The sequence below is a fragment of the Mustela erminea genome, chromosome 1 (genome assembly GCF_009829155.1).
Source record: "Mustela erminea isolate mMusErm1 chromosome 1, mMusErm1.Pri, whole genome shotgun sequence".
Classification (NCBI taxonomy): Eukaryota; Metazoa; Chordata; class Mammalia; order Carnivora; family Mustelidae; genus Mustela; species Mustela erminea.
In genome coordinates, this window is record NC_045614.1 from 101,852,357 (window position 1) to 101,874,055 (window position 21,699).

At 39.2% G+C, this 21,699-nt stretch overlaps 1 protein-coding gene across 1 annotated transcript in view; it reads right to left on the reverse strand.

Annotated features, from left to right (window-relative positions):
• SNX4 (sorting nexin 4) overlaps window positions 1-20,455 on the reverse strand; it is a 61,741-nt gene extending 41,286 nt beyond the window's left edge. Inside the window, exons 1-3 of the mRNA XM_032335876.1 lie at window positions 20,272-20,455; window positions 6,102-6,223; window positions 77-212 (exon numbers count right to left, since the gene is read on the reverse strand). Coding sequence (XP_032191767.1) covers window positions 77-212; window positions 6,102-6,223; window positions 20,272-20,412 — 399 coding nt within the window. The 5' untranslated portion in view covers window positions 20,413-20,455. The remainder of the gene's footprint in view (window positions 1-76; window positions 213-6,101; window positions 6,224-20,271) is intronic.
• Between the last annotated feature and the right edge of the window lie 1,244 nt (window positions 20,456-21,699).

Here is a 21,699-nt window from a genome sequence, read left to right on the forward strand (position 1 = left end):
TAGGTAAACAAAACGGTCATGAAGAACAGTCTCAGCACTCTCTAATTCCGAACTACACTGCTGTTTCATTTCTTACCCTTTTTTCTGGTAGAGGTGGCACAACAATATGGGGATAGTAAACTAAAAGGTAGTTTCTCAACAATTCAAATTCACTATACCGCCTCCACAGTGAGTCTGTTAGGACACTTTGACCATCAGTATGTTCAACTGACCTGAAAAGGAACAGAATAAGACCTCTATTACTTTTTTTAAAAATACAAATTCGGGGCGCCTGGGTGGCTCAGTGGGTTAAGCCGCTGCCTTCGGCTCAGGTCATGATCTCGGGGTCCTGGGATCGAGTCCCGCATCGGGCTCTCTGCTCAGCAGGGAGCCTGCTTCCTCCTCTCTCTCTCTCTCTCTCTCTCTCTCTCTGCCTACTTGTGATCTCTCTCTGTCAAATAAATAAAAAATTAAAAAAATCTTTAAAAATACAAATTCAAGCACACAACCTCCACCAACATTTGTAACTCCATTTACTAAATGCTTACGAACAAGGCACTCAGTGAAGAACTTTTCATGTAGTATCTTTTTTAATCCTCCTAACCAGCCTGTGAAGCACAGATTATTAACCCCATGCTATAGATGAGAAAGTAGCTACTGTTCCTACAATCACAGAGATCTCTAGATAAAGCACTCAAATCTATCTGATTCCAAAGCCCTTACTCCTAACCACTTTCCCTTCTGCTACAGAAAACCTATCTGAATTCCAGAGAAATAATTACTTTAAGCACATACTAAAAGTCTCAATGTACAATAATTCAGTTAATGTATAGTAATTGATTTTACAATAGGGTAAAATCTGGCTTAACTGCGGTTTCATTAAATAAAAAGTATTTTTAATTACATTTCTGCCACAATGAAACAACATTCATGCTAAAGACCAAGACACCGCAAAGACCTTGATTCAAAGTTATAAAGAAATCAGATGCATCCATGTACCAGGAAATATCTTCAAAGGCAAAATGTTAACTCTGAAAGAGTAGGGGGGGGCAAAAGATGTAAAAATTCATTTCTAGTCTTATCTTTAACATAGAGAGCTGTAAGCAATGCCATATAAAAGTTCCACTTATAGTTGGGGAGAAGTTTAGGTAAAATCACACCAAAGATATTTGAAGTCAGTTTGGTGGCACCTGGGTGGCTCAGTGAGTTAAAGCCTCTGCCTTCAGCTCAGGTCATGATCCCAGGGTCCTGGGATCGAGCCCTGCATAGGGCTCTCTGCTCAGCGGGAGCTTGCTTCCCCCTCTCTCTCTCTCTGCCTGCCTCTCTGCCTACTTGTGGTCTCTGTCAAATAAATAAATAAAATCTTAAAAAAAAAAATTTCTACTAGCATAATCATTCTTAGAGAGCATTAGTCTTCTAAACATTATTGGGACCTTCCTACTTTCTAACTGGTTGCTTAACAGTAACTTTCAGGCCCTCCAAGAAGTGCACGTATCACCACAATGTTCATGTGTATACTAGGGCATAAAGGCACAGAAGCTAAAAATCCATCTTGGAATAAAGTAGTTTTAAGAAAGTATATACATCATGTCATGCTCAGCACAATAGATGTTCAGTGTTTTTATCATTTATATATTAGGTCTGCCACTAAATTTAATCATTGCATATAAGTAAAAAAGAAACAAAACAGGAAATTCAAATGTACAAATGGCACCCATGGCAAAAACACAAATTATCAAATCATAATTCATCTTAAAGAGTTAACCCACTGGGATGCCTGGGTGGCTAAGTTGGTTAAGCAGCTACCTCTGCCTCAGGTCATGATCCTGGGATCCTGGGATGGAGTTCCACATCAGGCTCCTTGCTCAGTGGGGAGCTTGCTTCTCTCTCTGCCTCTGCTTGCCACTCTGCCTGCTTGTGCTCTCTCTGACAAATAAATAAAATCTTAAAATAACATAAAAATTTTTAAAAATTAAGGGGCACCTGGGTGGCTCAGCAGGTTAAGCCTCTGACTTCGGCTCAGGTCATGATCTCAGAGTCCTGGGATTGAGCCCCACATTGGGCTCTCTGCTCAGCCCCTCTCTCTGCCTACTACTCTGCCTACTTGTGATTTCTGTCTCTGTCAAATAAAATAAAATCTTTAAAAAAAAATACTATTAAAATTTTTAAAAATTAAAAAAAGAGTTAACCCAAACATTAGCTATGACTAATACTATTCCAATTCAGATTCTCAGACTTTAGCTTAAAAAATATGTGGGTTAATATCAAGTTTCAAATTATTCAAAATCATTACCAACAGAACCTACTTCTTGCTATCAACAGATTAATGTAGATTATTAATATAGCCTTTAAGAAATAGACCTACAAGGCTGTTAGTAGACCTGCTTAAGGGGCGCCCAGGTGGCTCAGCCAGTTAGGCATCTGCCTTCGGCTCAGGTCATGATCCCAGGGTCCTGGGATCAAGCCCCGCATCAGGCTCCTTGCTCCGCAAGAGGCCTGTTTCTCCCTCTCCTTCTGCCCTCCGCTCCCCCTGCTCATACACTCTCTCTCCCTCTCTCTCTCTGTCAAGTAAATAAATAAAAATCTTTGAAAAAAGAAAGAAAGAAGACCTGATTAAGTTTGTTGTTGTTTTTTTTTTTAAGGCCATTTAAGGCCAAGTCTAGCTTTTGGAGACTGACTAAACACATAGGAGAGACTTAGGAGAGACCTAAAACTGACACATTTATCCACTCATTTAACAACTATTTAATAGCATATACCCAGTTTTACATGCAACATTTAATGCTCAGAAGGGACTATATCATTAGCCCCATTTTATGAATCAGAAAACTTCATACTGCTCCTAAACCATCAATTCTGAAAGAGGCATATTCTTATCTACTTTAAAAGAGTTCTTATTCTATGAACGAAAAACCAAAAATCTCTAGAGAAATTAAAAACCAGTGACCCGGGGCGCCTGGGTGGCTCGGTTGTTAAGTATCTGCCTTTAGCTCAGGTAGTGGTTCTAGGGTCCTGTGATCAAGCCCTGTGTGGAAATTCCCTGCTCACAGGGAGTCTGCTTCTCCCTCACCCGTAGCCCCTCCCCCTGCTCATGTTCTCTCTCTCAAATAAATAAATAAAATCTTTTTTTAAAAAAATGAAATATAGGGGCGCCTGGGTGGCTCAGAGGGTTAGACCTATGCCTTCGGCTCGGGTCATGGTCTCAGGGTCTTGGGATCGAGCCCCGCGTCGGGCTCTCTGCTCGGCAGGGAGCCTGTTTCTCCCTCTCTCTCAGCCTGCTTGTGATCTCTCTCTCTGTATCAAATGAATAAATAAAATCTTTAAAAAAAAAAAAAAAAAGAAATACAATTGTGAAAGTCAACCCAATAATCATTTTGTGTACCACACACTTACTGATGATCCACTTAAATATTCAGAGTATAGCTACATTACTCAAGTATGGTCACTCCTAACTCCCAGTTATAAATTATGATGCTCTATTCAGTTCAAAGTCAAAAGTAAACAACAATTAATTATTCTATTCAAATCAAGATTTCTCTTCCAGCGGTAAAAGTAATCAACAGCAAATTTCATTATTTATTTGGGTGATAAAATACTCACATACTAAAAATAAAAATATCCTTTTAAGTTTTATATTTAAGAACTTGCAGCATGTATAATTAATAATACTCTACTGCATAAGTGGAAGTTGCTAAGAGTAAATCTTAGAAGTTCCCATTATGAGAAAAAAAATTTTGTAACTGTATGCTGACAGATGTTAGTTTATTAGACTTATGATCACTTTACAATCTGTACAAATACTACAAGGTAGTGTTGTGTATCTGAAATTATCTTATGATGTTATATGTCAATTATACCTCATAGCAAAAAAAAAAAAAAATCAGGAAAAAATAATTTACTTAGAAATCTAAAGTTAACACTAATTTCTAAAGTATGATTTCTTTTTTTTTTAAGTAGCCAATTTAACTTAAATAAAAAGAAATGGCAGCAAAACCCTCTAATGGGACCATTTTTTTTTTAATTACTTTAAAAATCTGTGAGGGGTGTCTGGCTGGCTTAGTCAGCACAGCATGTGACTCTTGATCTCAGGGTTGTGAGCAAAGCCCCAGGGTTGTGAACATAGCTAGGTGAAGAGCCTACTTAATAAATAAATTAATTAATTTTGAAAAAATCTCTGTGATACACATATGTAGATACAAATGTCACAAAATGACCTTATTTTGGTGGGGGGATGGATTAAACAGGTGATTATGGAGGGCACTTATTGTGATGAGCACTAGGCACTATATGGAACTGCTGAATCACTACATTGTACCCCTGAAACTAATGTAACACTACATGTTAACTGAATTAAAATAAAAACTTAAAAAAACAAAACACATACAAAAAAACAAAATGATCTAATTTTAAAAAGACCAACCTTAACTCTTTCTGTTCCTAAAGTTCCTATCGTACATAAATTTTCTCTCATTTTGGAAAGATTCTTTTTTTTCTTTTTGGTATACTTAAAAAGAAAGCTTTCAGAATTGTAAACTATGTTTTCCAAGATTTTAACTTTTATTTAGGGTAGAAACACACACCTGGAGAAAGCCTTGAAAAGTTACAGGGTGTAGCCTTAAGACAAGCTCACTGACTTTTGGTAAACCTATGAAAATACAGGGTTTAAAAATTTTTTCCCTTAAAAATATATTCACATTAAAACATGGTTATAACTATCAACTCGCTCTGATAGTTCTATTACTTTATTTTACTGGCTATAAAAAATCTCATGTCTTTATTTTAACACAAAGCATTTCTGCTCAGTCTCACAGAGAGAAAAGAACTAGTTGGTATATAACCTTTATATAAACTGTAACTGGCAAAATACAGTCCTGTCTTGCCTTTCTCTAGGCAAAACAGTCTATCTCCTTTAACTTTTTCTTAATGAGATAAAAGACAATGTTTTTGGTGAATTTTAATTTTAAGATTTTATTTATTTGATGGAGAGAGACACAGTGAGAGACGGAACACAAGCAGGGGGAGGGGGAGAGGCAGAAGCAGGCTTCCTGCCTAGCAGGGAGCCCATGCAGAGTTCAATCTCAGAACCCTGAGATCATGACCTTAGCTGAGCTACCCAGGTATCCTGAGTATTTTTTTGTTTTGTTTTTTGTTCTTTTTTAAAGATTTTATTTATTTATTTATTTGAGAGAGAGAGAGAGAGAAAGAGAGAGAGCATGAGAGGGGGAAGGTCAGAAGGGGAAGCAGGCTCCCCGCTGAACAGAGAGCCTGATACGGGGCTCAATCCCAAGACCCTGAGATCATGACCTGAGCCAAAGGCAGAGGCTTAACCCACTGATCCACCCAGGTGCCCGCCCCGAGTTTTATTTCACAATTTACTCTTTTCAATTTTATCTGAGCCTAAAGTTCTAGTCTCAATCAATTCTTTCCTATGAGACAGCATTTAGACTGTCATTCTCTCCTCCTATACTTCTCTGCTAACCATCTTACCTACCTAAGTCCACTTCATACACACCTGGGAACCAGATCTCCTTTCCCAAAATCACACAGGGACTATTATATCTAATGTGAAAATCTCCTCCAAAGCATGTATCAAGTAACATTTCAGATCCCAGAAGTATTCCACTAACCTTCTCTCAACTTCCAACACAAGTGCATTAAAATATAGCTACAAAAAATATATGTGTGTGTGTGTGTGTGTGTGTGTGTGTGTGTGTGTGTGTGTGGTGTGTGTGTGGTGTGTGTGTGTGTATATATATATATATAGAGAGAGAGAGAGAGAGCTACCAAGAGTACTATAGAAAAAGACACAACTGTTTAACTGTTAAAAAGTAAAGAAACAGGGCGCCTGGGTGGCTCAGTCAGTTGGGGCATCTGACTCTTCATTTCGGTTCAGGTCATGATCTCAGGGTTGAGACTCAGCTCCATGTCAGGCTCCACACTGAGTGTGGAACCTGCTTGGCATTCTTTCTCTCCTTCTTCCTCTGCCCCTCCCCACTCAGCATGCACACACTATCTCGCTCTCTTTGAAAACAAACAAAAAGACAATGACTTATAAACAATTCCATTAAGCAACATAATTTGCATCAACAGCTACCTTTTTCTATCTAATTCTCATCACCCACCTTGTTTCAATGAGGTAAGCAGTATATGTTTCTTGCATGTTCATGGCATTTCTTCCAGTTCGCTTTTCTGCTTCTGAAACACTAATTTCTATCTTCTTCAACCAAAAATTATTTTCAGTCATCTGGACAAAAACAAATAGAAGAAGAACCACAAAACTTTTAAGACAGTATTCAAAAAGAAAAAAAACAGCTATTATAATAGAATCCATTGTTGGTACATATTTCAAGCAAATTTCTTCCGTTTCTTAAGTTGCTAGGGGTTACTAAATGACAGCAGCAAATGATATACATCTCATTAGCAGCGTTTTGTAGCACACCAAACTTTTCCAAAAGCTATTTTAACATATATCACACAATTATTAAAACACAAACATTCTGTCTCAGTGACCAAGAATAAATCAATATAAAATGCCTAAGAAAAAAATCTAAAAACATTTTATATAAAGATGAATAATTCTCGATATTAAAATCTAATTTTTTTTTTAAGATTTTATTTATTTATTTGAAAGAGAGACAGTGAGAGAGAACATGAGTGAGGAGAAGGCCAGAGGGAGAAGCAGACTCCCCATGGAGCTGGGAGCCCGATGTGGAACTCGATCCCGGGACTCCAGGATCATGACCTGAGCCGAAGGCAGTCGTCCAACCAACTGAGCCACTCAGGCACCCCTAAAATCTAATTTTTTGTTTTAATAAAGTTAAACCTCAGTCCCTCAAAAAGAAAATACCATACATATGCCAAAAGGCAAGATTTTCAGCAGATAAGTTAAATTAAAAAAAAAAAGTTGTCTTAAATTCAACTTTATTATTTTTTTTTAAATTATATCCAATGTGAAATTCGCCTAAACGCTTTGGCAGTGGTTAATAGGCTCCACTTGTCAGACAGCAGCAAGGTTTAACAGCAGACCCCTCTCTGTTCTTGCTAAAACATCCCCAGGTCTATGATAAAGAACAAAAAAGAACAACAACTGACAACAACAAACCACCACCAGTATTTCAAAGGCCGTATGTGAAGAAAGTGTGCCACTGAGGAAGTAACTCCAAGTCTAAACAAGGAAGATAAAGTGAGATCGTGTGATAACTGCTGTGCTTTGGGTTTTTCCCCCTTGCTCTTTCTCGGAGGTCGGAGGTGGTTTTAATTACAAACACTGCACATTATAACTGAGGGCAGTTTGTAAAGAAGGATGTCAAAAACTGACATAAATGGAACCGTTTTATTCTATTTTATTTATTTGACACAGAGAGAGAATACAAGTAGGAAGAACAGCAGGCAGAGCAAGAAGCAGGTTCCCCACTGAATAAGGAGCCCGATATGGGGCTTGATCCCAGGACCCTGGGATCATGACCTGAGCTGAAGGCAGACACTTAACCAACTGAGCCACCTAGGCGTCCCTGAATGGAGCAATTTTAAAAGGGAGCCAAGAAACCACTGCAGAGTAACTGCATTATCTGCGCTTCTGCTCATACCAGACCAAAACTTTTGGACTAGGCAAAACAGCAAGTGTTTTAAGCAACTGCTTGAGAATTCAGGAGAACAAATATCCTGTCCACAAGTCCATAGGTTATGGACTTTCTGAAGACAGAATCTGTAATAAAACAATGTATAACTAAGGGTTGAGCCTTTTTTTCTCTTAACTCCTGTACCCGTCCCCCCCTTCTTTTTCCTTATAAAAACCCCTTATCTTCACCCTAGAAGCAGTATACTATTTGGGTTTCTACCTGAATCTTAATCCCCAAATTGCAATTCTTTAATCCCAAATAAACACTTGTTTGCTTCTCACTGTGTCTCTTTATTTTCAGGTTAAAAAGAGAAGTAGAAAGATGGATGCCCCAAAAGAAAAAAGAAAAAACTACGGTAAAACCCACTGGTGATGATTTATACAGAAAATTAAACCTTGGTGCTATGAGAACAGAAAAGACTATGTGGTATGGCAAAAAAGTAAATGATGACTAAATTTAGGAAGTACCCCTAAAATGCTAAATTTAAGAAGTACCCCTAAAATGATGACTAAATTTAGGAAGTACCCCTAAAATGCTGAAGAAAAAAAAGTGACTTATTTAATCTTATTTATTAAATCAAACACTAAAGAAAATAAATTACACTTATTGTTATATTGAGAATTATAGGGAAAAAAAAAAAAACAGGCCAATTGAGATGAATGTGGAGCTAACTCGAAAAGAAACAATGCAAAGAAAAAAAACAAGATATCATTGGACAGTAAAACACACTGCAAGAAATCAAATCAGTAAGAACATAACATAGTTACAAAGCTTCTGTAGAATGCTGAGGGAAAAAAGACCAAAGAGGGTAAAAATGATGAAATATGGTTTTAAAAAACCCAAAGAACCAACATTTAAACAATGTTAGTCCTTAAAGAAGAAATTAGAAGAAAAAGAACAGAAACAATAATCACCTGTATAATTTATTTATTTTTAAAGATTTTATTTATTTGTCAGAGAGAGAGCACGTGTGCACAAGCAGGGGAAACAGCAAGCAAACCAGGTGTGGGGAGAAGCAGGCTCCCCACTGAGCAAGGAGCCTGAAGCAAGACTCAATCCTAGGACCCTGGGATCATGACCTGAGCCAAAAGCACACATTTAACCAACAGAGCCACCCAGGGGTCCCTATCTGTATTATTTAAATCTCACAAAACAAACTGAGGGTTGCTGGGGGGAAGAGGGTCAGGAGAGGGAGTTGGATTATGGACATTGGGGAGGGTATGTGCTATGGTGAGTGCTGTGAAGTGTGTAAACCTGGCAATTCACAAACCTGTACCCCTGGGGATAAAAATACATTATATGTTTATAAAAAAATAAAAAATAAAAAAATAAAGATTTAAAAAAAAAAGAACAAGCAAACAAATCTTTCCTGGACTGGAAAAAAGTTATAACCCTTCAAACTGAAAGGCATGTGGTCCATGTATAATGAACTGGAAAAGCTAAACACTCCAACAAGATTAAGGCAGAAAAATAAGAAATAACACCCCTACAAAAGAATAAATATCAAATCTGCTTTAGACTTTACAATAAATTTCAAATGACAAAGGAGAATCATGCATAGAACATGCTTGAAAATATTTAAAATATTAATATACTGGTCCTTCAAAAATACTTAATCAAGCAGGATTTTTTGTAGAAACTAATAAGCTATTCCTAAATCTTTTTTTTTTAATATTTTATTTATTTATTTGACAGAGAGAAATCACAAGTAGTCACAGAGGCAGGCAGAGAGAGAGAAGGAAGCAGGCTCCCCGCTGAGCAGAGAGCCCTGCGTGGGACTCGATCCCAGGACCCTGAGATCACGACCTGAGCCGAAGGCAGCAGCTTAACCCACTGAGCCACCCAGGCACCCCCTATTCCTAAATCTTATATGGAAATACAAAGGGCCTAGAATAGCCAAAACAATTTTGGACAAGTTATAGGACCCAATTTCAAAACTTACTAAAAAGTAAAAGTAATTAAGACAGTGTTGTATTGGCAGAAAGAAGAGAGATGAATGGAACAGAACTGAGAATCCAGAGATAAACCCTTACATTTAAGTTCAACTGACTTTTTTTTTTTTAAGGTCAACTGATTTGAAACAATGAAATAAACAAACACACCAAGGCAAGTCAATAGAGAATAGAGTCTTTTCAACATATGGTGCTGAAACCACTAAATGTCCACATGACCCCCCAAAAAGATTTAGACCCTTTACTCACACTGCCAACAGAAATTAACTCAAAATGGCCCAGATATAGAGCTAAGAAAGAAATTTCTAGAAAAAACACAGGAGTAAAATCTTTGTGATCTTAGGATATGCAAAGAGTTCTTAGATATAATACTAAAAGCACAATCCAAAAAGGAAAAAAGTGATATACCAGACCTCCATCAAAATTAAAAACTTACTATTCAAGAGACACCCTAAGAGAGAGGCACCTGGGGAACTCCTGGGTAGCTCAGTCCGTTAAGCATGACTTCAGCTCAGGTCATGATCTTGAGGTTCTGGGATTAAACTGTACTCCCCAATCAGTAGTGATTTGGGGGGATGATAGAAATATTCTAAAACTGGATTGTGCTGGGGCACCTAGGTGGCTCATTGGGTTAAGCCTCTGCCTTCAGCTCAGGTCATGATCTCAGGGTCCTGGGATTGAGCACCGCATCAAGCCCTCTGCTCAGCGGGGCCCTGCTTTCACATCTCTCTCTGCCTGCCTCTCTGCTTGCTTGTGATCTATGTCTGTCAAATAGATAAATAAAATCTTTAAAAAAAATAAAATAAAAAAATAAAACTGGATTGTGGTGATGGGTACAAAACTCTGTAATTTTACTAAAAATTATTTAATTAGATACTTAAAAGAAGTGAATTTAATGGTATATAAATTACACCTTAATAAAGTTATTCATGCCAAGACAATACGGAAGAAACGGATACATTCCTAGAGATGTATAAACTACCAAAACTGAACCAGGAAGAAACTGAAAACCTGAATAGACTCATAACAAGCAAGGAAACTGAAGCAGTAATCAAGTACCTCCCAACAAACAAGAGCCCAGTGTCAGATGGCTTCCCAGGGGAATTCTACCTAACACTTAAAGAAGGATTAATACGTGTTCTCCTGAAACTCTTCCAAAAAACAGAAGTGGAAGGGGAACTTCCAAACTCATTTTATGAGGCCAGCATTACCTTGCTCTCAAAACCTGACAAAGATCCCACCAAAAAGAAGAATTACAGACCAATATCCTTGATGAATATAGATGCAAAATACTAGGCAATGGGATCCAACAGTACATTAAAAGGATTATTCATCACCACCAAGTGGGATTTATTCCTGGGCTGCAAGGGTTGTTCAACATACACAAACCAGCCACATTAATAAAAGAAAGAACAAGAACCATATGAACCTTTCAACAGATGCAGAAAAAGCATTTGACAATGACAAATACAGCATCCTTTCTTGATCAAAACTCTTCACAGTTTAGGGATAGAGGGTACCTACCCCAATATCATCAAAGCCATCTATGAAAAACCCACAGCAAATATAATTCTCAATGGGGAAAACCAAGATCTTTTCCCCTAAGGTCAGGAACATGGCAGGGATGTTCACTATCACCACTGCTGTTCAATGTAATACCAGAAGTCCTAGCCTCAGCAATCAGACAACAAAAAGAAATAAAAGGCATCCAAATCAGCAAAGAAGTCAAACTCTCACTCTGCAGATAATATGAAACTTTATGTGGAAAACCCAGAAACTCTACCCCAAAACTGCTAAAACTCATACAGGAATTCAGTAAAGTGTCAGGGTATAAAATCAATGCACAGAAATCAATTGCATTTCTATACATCAACAACAAGACAAAAGAAAGAGAAATTAAGGAGTTGATCCCATTTACAACCGTGCCCAAAACCGTAAGATACCTAGGAATAAATCTAGCCAAAGAGGCAAAGAATCTGTACTCAGAAAACTATAAAGTACTCATGAAAGAAATTGAGGAACACAAAAAGAAATGGAAAACATTCCATGCTCATGGATTGGAAGAACAAATATTGTTAAAATATCTATGCTACCTAGAATGATCTACACATTCAATGCAATCCCCATCAAAATACCATCAACTTTTTTCACAGAAATGGAACAAATAATCCTACAATTTGTATGGAGCCAGAAAAGACCCCAAATAGCCAAAAGAATGTTGAAACAGAAAGCCAAAGCTGGTGGCATCACAATTCCAGACTTCAAGCTCTATTACAAAACTGTAATCATCAAGACAGCATGGTACTGGTACAAAAAAAAAAAAAAAAGACACATAGATCAATGGAACAGAATAGAGAGCCCAGAAATAGACCCTCAACTCTATGGTCAGCTAATCTTTGACAAAGCAGGAAAGAATGTTCAATGGAAAAAAGACAATCTCTTCAACGAATGGTGTTGGGAAAATTGGACAGCCACATGCAGAAGAACAAAACTGGACCATTTCTTTACACCATGCACAAAAACAGACCCAAAATGGATGAAAGACCTCAATGTTAGACAGAAATCCATCAAAATCCTTGAGGAGACACAGGCAGCAACCTCTTCCACCTCAGCCATAGCAACTTCTTCCCAGACACCTCACCAAAGGTAAGGGAAGCAAGGGCAAAAACGAAGTATTGGGACTTCATCAAGATAAGCAAGGAAAGGAAACAGTCAACAAAACCAAAAGACAACCAACAGAATGGGAGAAGTTATTTGCAAATAACATATCAGATAAAGGGCTAGGATCCAAAATTTATAAAGAACTTATTAAACTCAACACCCAAAGAACAAATAATCCAATCAAGAATTGGACAGAAGACATGAACAGACATTTCTGCAAAAAAGACATCCAAATAGCCAACAGATACATGACAAAAGCTCAACATCACTCAGCATCCGAGAAACAGAAATCAAAAATACAATGAGATACCACCTCACACCAGTCAGAATGGGTTTAATTAAAAAGTTAGGAAATGACAGATGATGCAGAGAAAGGGGAACTCTCCTACACTGTTGGTGGGAATGCAAGCTGGTATAGCCACTCTGGAAAGAGTGTGGAGATTCCTCAAAAAGCTGAAAACAGAGCTACCCTACGACCCAACAACCACAATACTGGGTATTTACCCCAAAGATACAAGTGTAGTGATCGGAAGGGGCACCTGCACCCCAGTGTTTATAACAGCAATATCCACAACAGCCAAACTATTGAAAGAAACCAGATGTCCATCAACAGATGAATGGATAAAGGTGTGGTGTATATATATGTGTGTGTGTACACACACACACACACACACACACACACACACACACACACAAGAATATTATGCAGCCATCAAAAAACTGAAGTCTTGGGACGCCTGGGTGGCTCAGTTGGTTGGACGACTGCCTTCGGCTCAGGTCATGATCCCGGAGTCCCGGGATCGAGTCCCACATCGGGCTCCCAGCTGCATGGGGAGTCTGCTTCTCCCTCTGAACTTCTCCTCACTCATGCTCTCTCTCACTGTCTCTCTCTCTCTCTCAAATAAATAAATAAATAAATCTTTAAAAAAAAAAAAAAAAAAAAAACTGAAGTCTTGCCATTTACAACGACATGGATGGAACCAGAGGGTATTATGCTATGTGAAGTAAGTCAGAGAGAGACAATTACATGATCTCACTGATATGTGGAACTTGAAAAACAAGACAGAGGATCACAGGGGAAGAGAGGAAAAAATGAAACAAGACGAAACTAGAGAGGGAGACAAACCATAAGAGACTCAATCTCTGGAAACAAACTGAGGGTTGCTGGAATGGAGGGAGGTGGGGGTATAGGATAGCTGGGTGATGGACACTAGAGAGGGTATGTGTTGTGGTGAGTGCTGTGTATTGTGTAAGACCTGTACCCCTGAAACAAATAATACATTATATGTAAATAATTTTTAAAAAAGAAAAAAATAAAGTTTTTAAAAAATAAAATCCATGAGTCCATACTGAAAAGACAAACAGAAAGTCTGATGAGGAACAAGATATTTTCAATTCCAAAGTAGGTCCCACAAAATATTAATTACAAAAGGAAAAAGAGTAACTTGATATTGAAGACTGGCAGAAAATGTGATTCCAAAGTACTGGGCAAAAACAAATCATGTGTGAACTAGACCATAGGATCACTTTAGTGGCAATTTCTGCCAAAGATGCATAACCTGAACTTAATCATAAGGAAACATCAGGCAAACCTAAACTGAGGGCATTCTACAAAATAATTGCTTTCTAATCTTCAGAAGAATCGAAGTCACCAAAGTAAAGACTGAGAAACTCTGCCAAATTGAAGGAGACTAAAGAGACAATATAATTAAATGTAACACATGCATCTGGATCGTGCATGTGTTACATTTAATTATATAATCTGGACTGGATCATTTTGTTCTGAGGAACAGTACTGGTACAACTGGCAAAATTTAAACGAAGTTTGAGGATGAGACAGTAGTCATTTATCAATGTTATCTTCCTGATTTTGATGGTAGTATTGTGGTTACATAGGACAATATCCTTTTTGCCCCTAAATACTGAAGGTTTTTAAGTAATCTCTACACCCAACATGGGGCTGAAACTCATGACCCCAGAATCAAGAGCTGCAGGCTCTGCTGACTGAGCCGGTCAGGCACCCCTCACAGTGAAAGTTCTGGGAATGAGATGAGGGCATATCATGATGGCAGTTCACTCTCAAATAGTTCATGGGAAAAAGGATCTTCATACTGCCCCTGCTTATAAAATTTGATATCATTTCTGTAAATGAGATTATTTTTAAAAATTCTTAATTATATTTACATAAATAATTTTTGTTTCAGTTATGTTTGGGGGAAGGAAAAAACAAAGATACATGCCTTCCAAATCATTACAGAGGATAAAACCGAAGAAATTATTGTCCACAAAAAAAAAAAAAAAAGCAAAAATAGAAACCAAAATAAGAAAGTATAAAACCTCACAGAAGAAAATCAACTAAAAATAAAGCCAGTTAGGATAATGCAAATGTTTTAAATTCCCTATGGTAAGTAAGAGAAAGACTTAAAACACCACAAAACAATCACATCATGGGACAAACACAAATACAAATAAAGTAAACAGAAGTCAAAAGAAATCAGGGTAGGGGCACCTGGGTGGCTCAGTGGATTAAAGCCTCTGCTTTCAGCTCAGGTTATGATCCCAGGGTCCTGGGACTGAGCACCACATCAGGCTCTCTGCTCAGCAGGGAGCCTGCTTCCCTCTCTGTCTCTCTCTCTGCCTGCCTCTCTGCCTACTTGTGATCTCTGTCAAATAAATAAATAAAATCTTAAAAAAAAAAAAAAAGAAATCAGTGTAGCATGAGGCCAGGTAAGCAAGCAAGAAAACATAAAATAACTGGAAATCAGGAAAAAATAAAAGTTTGTAATTAAAATTTGTAGGATCAATTCACCCTCAGATTAAAAACCAGTTTACCAGGGGTGCCGAGGGCGCTCAGTGGGTTAAAGCCTCTGCCTTCAGTTCAGGTCATGATCCCAGGGTCCTGGGATGGAGCCTTGCATTGGGCTCTCTGCTCAGCAAGGAGCCTGCCTCCCTTCCTCTCTCTCTGCCTGCCTCTCTGCCTACTTGTGATGTCTGTCTGTCAAATAAATAAATAAAATCTTTAAAAATAAAAATAAAAACCAGTTTGCCAGAATCTGTATCCCATCTCTGCCACAGATTAACTGTGTAACTCTGGGCAAATTTTTTAATCTCTCTGCCTCAGTTTCCTCATCTGAAAAATGGGGATTAGAGTACTTACCTCATAATGTTATCAGAACATTTACTGAGTTAATGCAGGTAGAGTTCTAAAAGTTGCCTGGTGTAGAGCAGGAGCTCAAGTATTCCCTATTCCCTATTATTTGCAGTTTTAAGTTTTTTTTTTATTATGAAAGTAATACATGTTTAGTATATAAAAACTGAAAACTGTAGGTCAAATTAAGTAAGTATAAATCACCTATATCCCACAACCCAGCACTAACCACTGTTAATATACCACTCTTGGTATACTTCCTTACGATCTTTTTTTCTACACTTGATGCTTATGTATAGGTCAAAGATCTGAAGGGTTTTTTTTTTTTTTTTTTAAGATTTTATTTATTTATTTGACAGAGAGAGATCACAAGTAGTCAGAGAGGCAGGCAGGAGAGAGAGGAAGAAGCAGGCTTCCCGCTGAGCAGAGCCTGATGCGGGGCTCGATCCCAGGACCCTGGGATCATGACCTGAGCTGAAGGCAGAGGCTTAACCCACTGAGCCACCCAGGCGCCCCTAAAGATCTGAAGTTTAAGAGCTACCCAAAGAGTTTACTTTTCTTAGGGGGATATGTCTACAACAGTCAACAGTAACAGGTAGTAAGTTAAATAATGAGGCCTAGGAGTGAAGCTTACTTCAGTTATAAATAAGAAAAATACAGTTCTAATACATGACCTGTTTTCTTACACTTTTTATCTATAAAATATATATTTCAAAAATAAAACAGTAATTCAGAAAACATTTTTATTTAAAAATAAAATATATAAATTTGAACAGTTTTCCACACTGAGTCACAACATATGCATGGTTCATGAAATCAGTTTGGTGGTTTGTGATCAATATTTCTTTTTAATAATAAATAGAAGAATGTCAGAGAGTACTACATGAAGTAATGATTACGTATTGCCTCCTCGAACAACATTTATGTATGGAAGGATATGTATGCTGGTTAGATTGTAGAAAATGAATTTTGTACTCTGAGTCACCTTTAAAAAACTCTGCAAGCTGCTGAGGCAGAAAAATGAGGAAAAAGTACTTGAATGTGATTTAATCACCTGCTTCTAAACTGATACATTCTGTAACTATGCCTATACATTTTCTTTTCCTTTTTCATGTTATTCTCACCCACAAAAGCCTCAAAACTTGCCCACAGCATCAGCCTACTCTACTCAGTTCTCTGCTGCCAATCAGTGAAGTTGTCACGGAGTACACAGATTGCTAAGCAGTAAGCACCAGTTGTCCATGAACTCTTCGCCCCCACCAGTCCTCCCAGGCCTAGAGCGTGCTCCCTGAAAAATCACTCCTGACTCCTGCAGGCAAGGGTTTTTCTCTGGACAAACAATTACCAACTCAGTGGGATCTTCCAGTCTAAAAAGTTCTCTTGCTTCCATTCCCTTGCTATTTCATCTTTCTTGGGCCAGGACTAAATGCTACTTTCTTGGAGATTGGATTCCTCTCTCATTTTTTCCATTTTCTAAATTATTTTACATAGAACTGACAATACTAAGGGGGAAAAAAAGGAATGCATTCTTCCCTACAGGTGAAAAAGTATGAAAGGAAAAAAGAGATTTCTCATCAAACAATGGAAAAGGACTGAAGACTCACAGAAAGAAAAATAAGAGACCACGAAAGAGCTGAGAGCAGAATTTAAAGAATCCCAATTAGTGATGTTTAAAACCAAAGGAGGTTTGTGAGTCCGTGCTTGCTTCTATTACCCCTGGGTGTAGGGCAAATGGTACAAATGACTCTCAGCCCAAATCTGCAGTCAAGAATAAGGCTGATGAGGCAAGTTTTCTGCATCTCTACACTCCATCTGCACAGATATTTTTGTGGTGAAAAAGTGCTTGATAAATCAACACATTTCTTATACTTTTTTTCTTCTTAAAATTGCAACTTAAACTAAGAAATTTAAATACAGTATTGGAGCAATTAACAAGTCTATTTTTAACTTTTTTTTTTGATGGAAGCAGCATAGCTTACTGGAAAGAGCACTGATTTCAAAGCCAGGAGGACCTGGGCTCAAATCCCAGCCATTCCACTGACTAGCCTGTGACCTTGGCAAAATTACTTCTCCTGGAACCCCATCTTTTGGGGTTAATTTACAGAATTAAATGAAAAGCAGAGCTTACTGCGCATAGCACCCACAAACCACAAATCTAACTTACCTTTCTGCTCAGACCACGTTCCTATCAATACCAGTAACAACATGGTTATGGTTACCGCAATACTTCTCAACTGAAAATGGACTGGAAAAAAAGAGGGGATAGAAAGAGGGAAAGGTAGGGGTGCCTGGCTGGCTTAGTTGGTATAGTATATGACAACTCTTGAGCTCAGGGTCACGAGTCTAAGCTCCACCTTGGGTGTGGAGATTACTTAAAAATAAAATCTTAATAAAAGAAAAAAAGAGGGAAAGGGAGTAGATGGCCCTCAAAGGATAAGCTAGGGGCTTTTGGAAGAGAATAGGCAATATACAGAGTACATTTGAATATGTATGTTTATACTCATGATTCTGAAATAACTGAGACTGAAAATATTTGTCCAAATGGCTTGTGTCTCTAGAACCACAAAATTAGGAAGCTGTTTTAGGAAACCCCGTAAGTTTGGTCACTGATGAATGGTAATATGACTTTTACTGTATGATGGCATCTTTGGGTTTTCAAATATCTTACACTGAATATACACAGGTTTTTTTCAACAAGGTATTTATAATCACTTTTAAATTAAGATAAATGGAGTTTATACCATAGTTGTGACTTCCTATTAGCTAATTATCTAAAGGCTTTCACAAAAAAATTACCAAAAAACAAATTTTTTAAAAGTTTTTTTTAAAGTAATCTCTACACCCAACATGAGGCTCAAACTTACAATCATGAGATCAAGAGTCGCATATCTACTGACAAGCCAGCGAGGTGCCCATGAAAATTTTTATCATCATAATCAAATCAAAATTAAACTCATGATGTTGTCTACAAATGCTATGATCCTTGCCTTCTGAAACAATCTAAAACTGCTTTAACATATACCCAAGAGATTAGCAAATATTTTAAAGTCTGAAAATATTAAGTGTTGCTAAAGACAGAAAAAAATTGTGATGGGAAAATAAATTGGCAAAATTACTTTGAAAGGCAATCTGGCACCACCCACTAGCATTGAATGTGCTAATACCCTACAATCCAGCAACCCCACACCTAAATTTGTATTAGACATTTGCACTAAGAGATATGGAAGAAGTTAATGACAGCAATTTTTTAGAAATAAGCAAGGATCTTATAATAACCCCAATGTCTGTAAACACAAGAAGAAATCAACTGTAGAATATCTATAAAATGGCAGACTACAGAGTCATGAATATAAGTGAATTAAGCCACATTTTGGATGACTCCCAAAAATATACTGAGCTAAGAGAGGAAGTCATAGTAAAATTATATCACTTACGTAAATTTCAAAATCAAGTAAAACAACATATCGATTACAGATACATATGGTAAAATTATAAGAAAAGCAAAAGAATTGTTAATACAAAATGCAGGACAAAGGTTACGTCTGTGGTGGAGGGAGTAAGCTATAACCCAGAACGTGTGAGGGTTTCAATTATTTTGTGAGATAATTATTTATTCTTTTGTGATGACATACTTGACAATAAGTTTTTTTTTAAAGGCGAACACAAAAACTAAGTCACAGATGGAAACCTGCATAAAGAGCAAATCATAAGAGCCAAATTTATGAACTAAGAATACACACACTTCTTCACATTTAATATGAGATCCTGACCTTTACACAAATAATTCTACATTTCGGAAAAAATTGAATGAGAAACTTAAAACTCATCCCAAAAAGTCTTCATGCTACTCTGTGTATCTCGACATTTCCCTAAGAAGGTGACACTTTCAACTATTGTGCATGAAGTTCCCAATTATCTGGTGTCTAAACTTGAAAAAGTCTTTCTAGGTACATGCAGCAAACAACTTTAACTTTTCTATATCCATATACCATAAGAATGGGCAGTTTTATATTAGCACTAACTCCTGCTCCAGAAAAAAAAAGAAGCAAAATGGATGATCAATGCCACTCTAGGGTAGAATGGTCTCATGTGGAGCGCTGGTTTTTGAAACCCTTCCTTTTACCCCGGTCTACTATCTTGCATTATGCGTGAAAACACTTTGGAATGAAAAATATTACATATATAAAATGATGCATTCTCTCCTCTCAAGCAATGAAAATCACTAATTACCGGGGGCTTCACAAGGCAGGTAGGTGCATGGGATATAGCTGACAAACCTCAACTGGGAAATAGGGCACTGCCTCCAAGTGAAGAAACTACAAATACGGAGTTTAAATTTTCTTTTATTTTGCCTTTTCTTGAATCCGACACTTTTCAATTTCCTGATCGTGGCACCAAGCCAACCACCCTTTTAAACCCCCAACTAGTTCCTCAAGTCCCCCATTCCCTTCCTTCTCCAGCACCGATGCCCACTCTCCACCGCGCCTCCGTTCGGCCATCGCCTCTGCACAACCCCTCACCAGACAGACAGGAACAAGTGTTCCTCTTCTGGTCCAAACCTCCAGGTCCCCCGACCTCTGAACACCACACCTGCTCCAGCCGGGCGGGTCCAGGGCTCCCACCTCCACGCCCATCGGACCGCACCCACACATCCCCCCCGCTTCCCTTCGCTGCCGCCCTCTCGGCCCTTCCCTTGTCCCGCAGCCTCAGGGATTCGCCCCCCCAACCCCTTTCTCCACCGAGCCTCCCCCTCACTGCACCTGTAGCCCGGCCCTTCCACCCTGCCGTCCCCTCACTGCGGGGCCTTTCCGGCCGAGCCCACCGGGCCCCGCCAGCCCAGCCCAACCCAACCAGTCCGGCCCGCTAGGCCCCGACACCAGGCCCAGTGGCCTCTGCCGCCCCTTCTCCTCACCGTGCCCTCCCCGGGGCTCTCGTCTCGGGCCCCCTCTGCTTCCTCACCGACCGCAGACTGAAGCCCCGCATCGGGGTGGCCCAGCGGCTCTAGGGGCGCTGGCTGCAATTGCCGCTCGGGATCCCGAGGTGCCTGCTCCATGGCTGCAGTTTGGCTCGGCGGCTCCAATGCGCTTGCGCCGTGGCGCAACGCGCCCCGCCCCGCCCCGCCCCGCCCCGCCCCGCCCCGCCCCGCCTCCCGGCCCCGCGGCGGTTCTCAAGGACTGAGGTCCACCAAGCTCCCCGCCCCGGGCGGAGGCGGCTAGGCTTCCCTACTTAGGAACGGATTAGCTGCTAGCCCTGGAGACCCGGAAACCCGGGAGAACTGATTGAGGGAGAGAAGGGGAGAAAGGCAAGGGGAAGAGCAGAGTAGACACTGGAACCATTCCGGCGGGCGAGGGCCTAGAGAAAAACTGAATTAGAAGAAATCGGAGACCGCGGTCTGACCTAGTCTGACATAGTCCGAGCCTATGTCCCTCCTGGCTTGTCGGTTCCACTTTTTTACCCGGAAAGTTACGGGCTCCATAAATTTAAAAACTTTCAGCAGTTCGAGTAACACATTCAGCAAAAGCTAGCACGTGCAGTTCTGAGAGAAGTGAAGAAGTGAAGCGTTTGGCCAAAGGGTGGCTTGAAATCGGTTGCGCTTCATAAAGCCCTGGCGATCTCTGATCGTTTCCTACGAACCTCTCGAACCTCTCGTACCGAATTTTCAGAACCCGCTTCCTTGACACGCATTCACTGTGGTAACCTAATGGGAAATGCTCACTCGGTGTGCCAGGCTGTGTGCTAGCTGGGGGTTCCTTCTATACAAAGTCTGGTCATCAGTTTTTCAAGGAGAGAAACTGATCTTTCTGCCGAAATACTCCCAAGCTATGACACACAATTTGCTCTTCCTGGGTTGTATTCTCTGCCCCGCCCCCACCCGGCGAATTTCCCATTCATCCCTAAAATCTCAGTTGGTAATGTCTAAATGCTAATATCACTTTGTTAATTAATGTTAAGACCTTTCTCGTATTATTTCACAATTATTTCTTTCTATGTCTTTCTGCCCCAACTGGACTTTGGACTTTTTTAAGGCAAGGACCCTATCTTTTTTTTTTCCCCCTCTTCCTCTGACCAAACCTAGGACCTTTACTCAAATCTCAAAAGACATTTATTTCATCAGTTTATCAAGGATTGTTCATGTTAGGTAAATTCTCAGGAAACGTATTTTTATTTTTATTTTTTTTTAAGATTTTATTTATTTATTTGACAGAGAGAAATCACAAGTACACTGAGAGGCAGGCAGAGAGAGAGAGAGAAGGAAGCAGGCTCCCTGCTGAGCAGAGAGCCCGACGCGGGACTCGATCCCAGGACCCTGAGATCATGACCTGAGCCGAAGGCAGCGGCT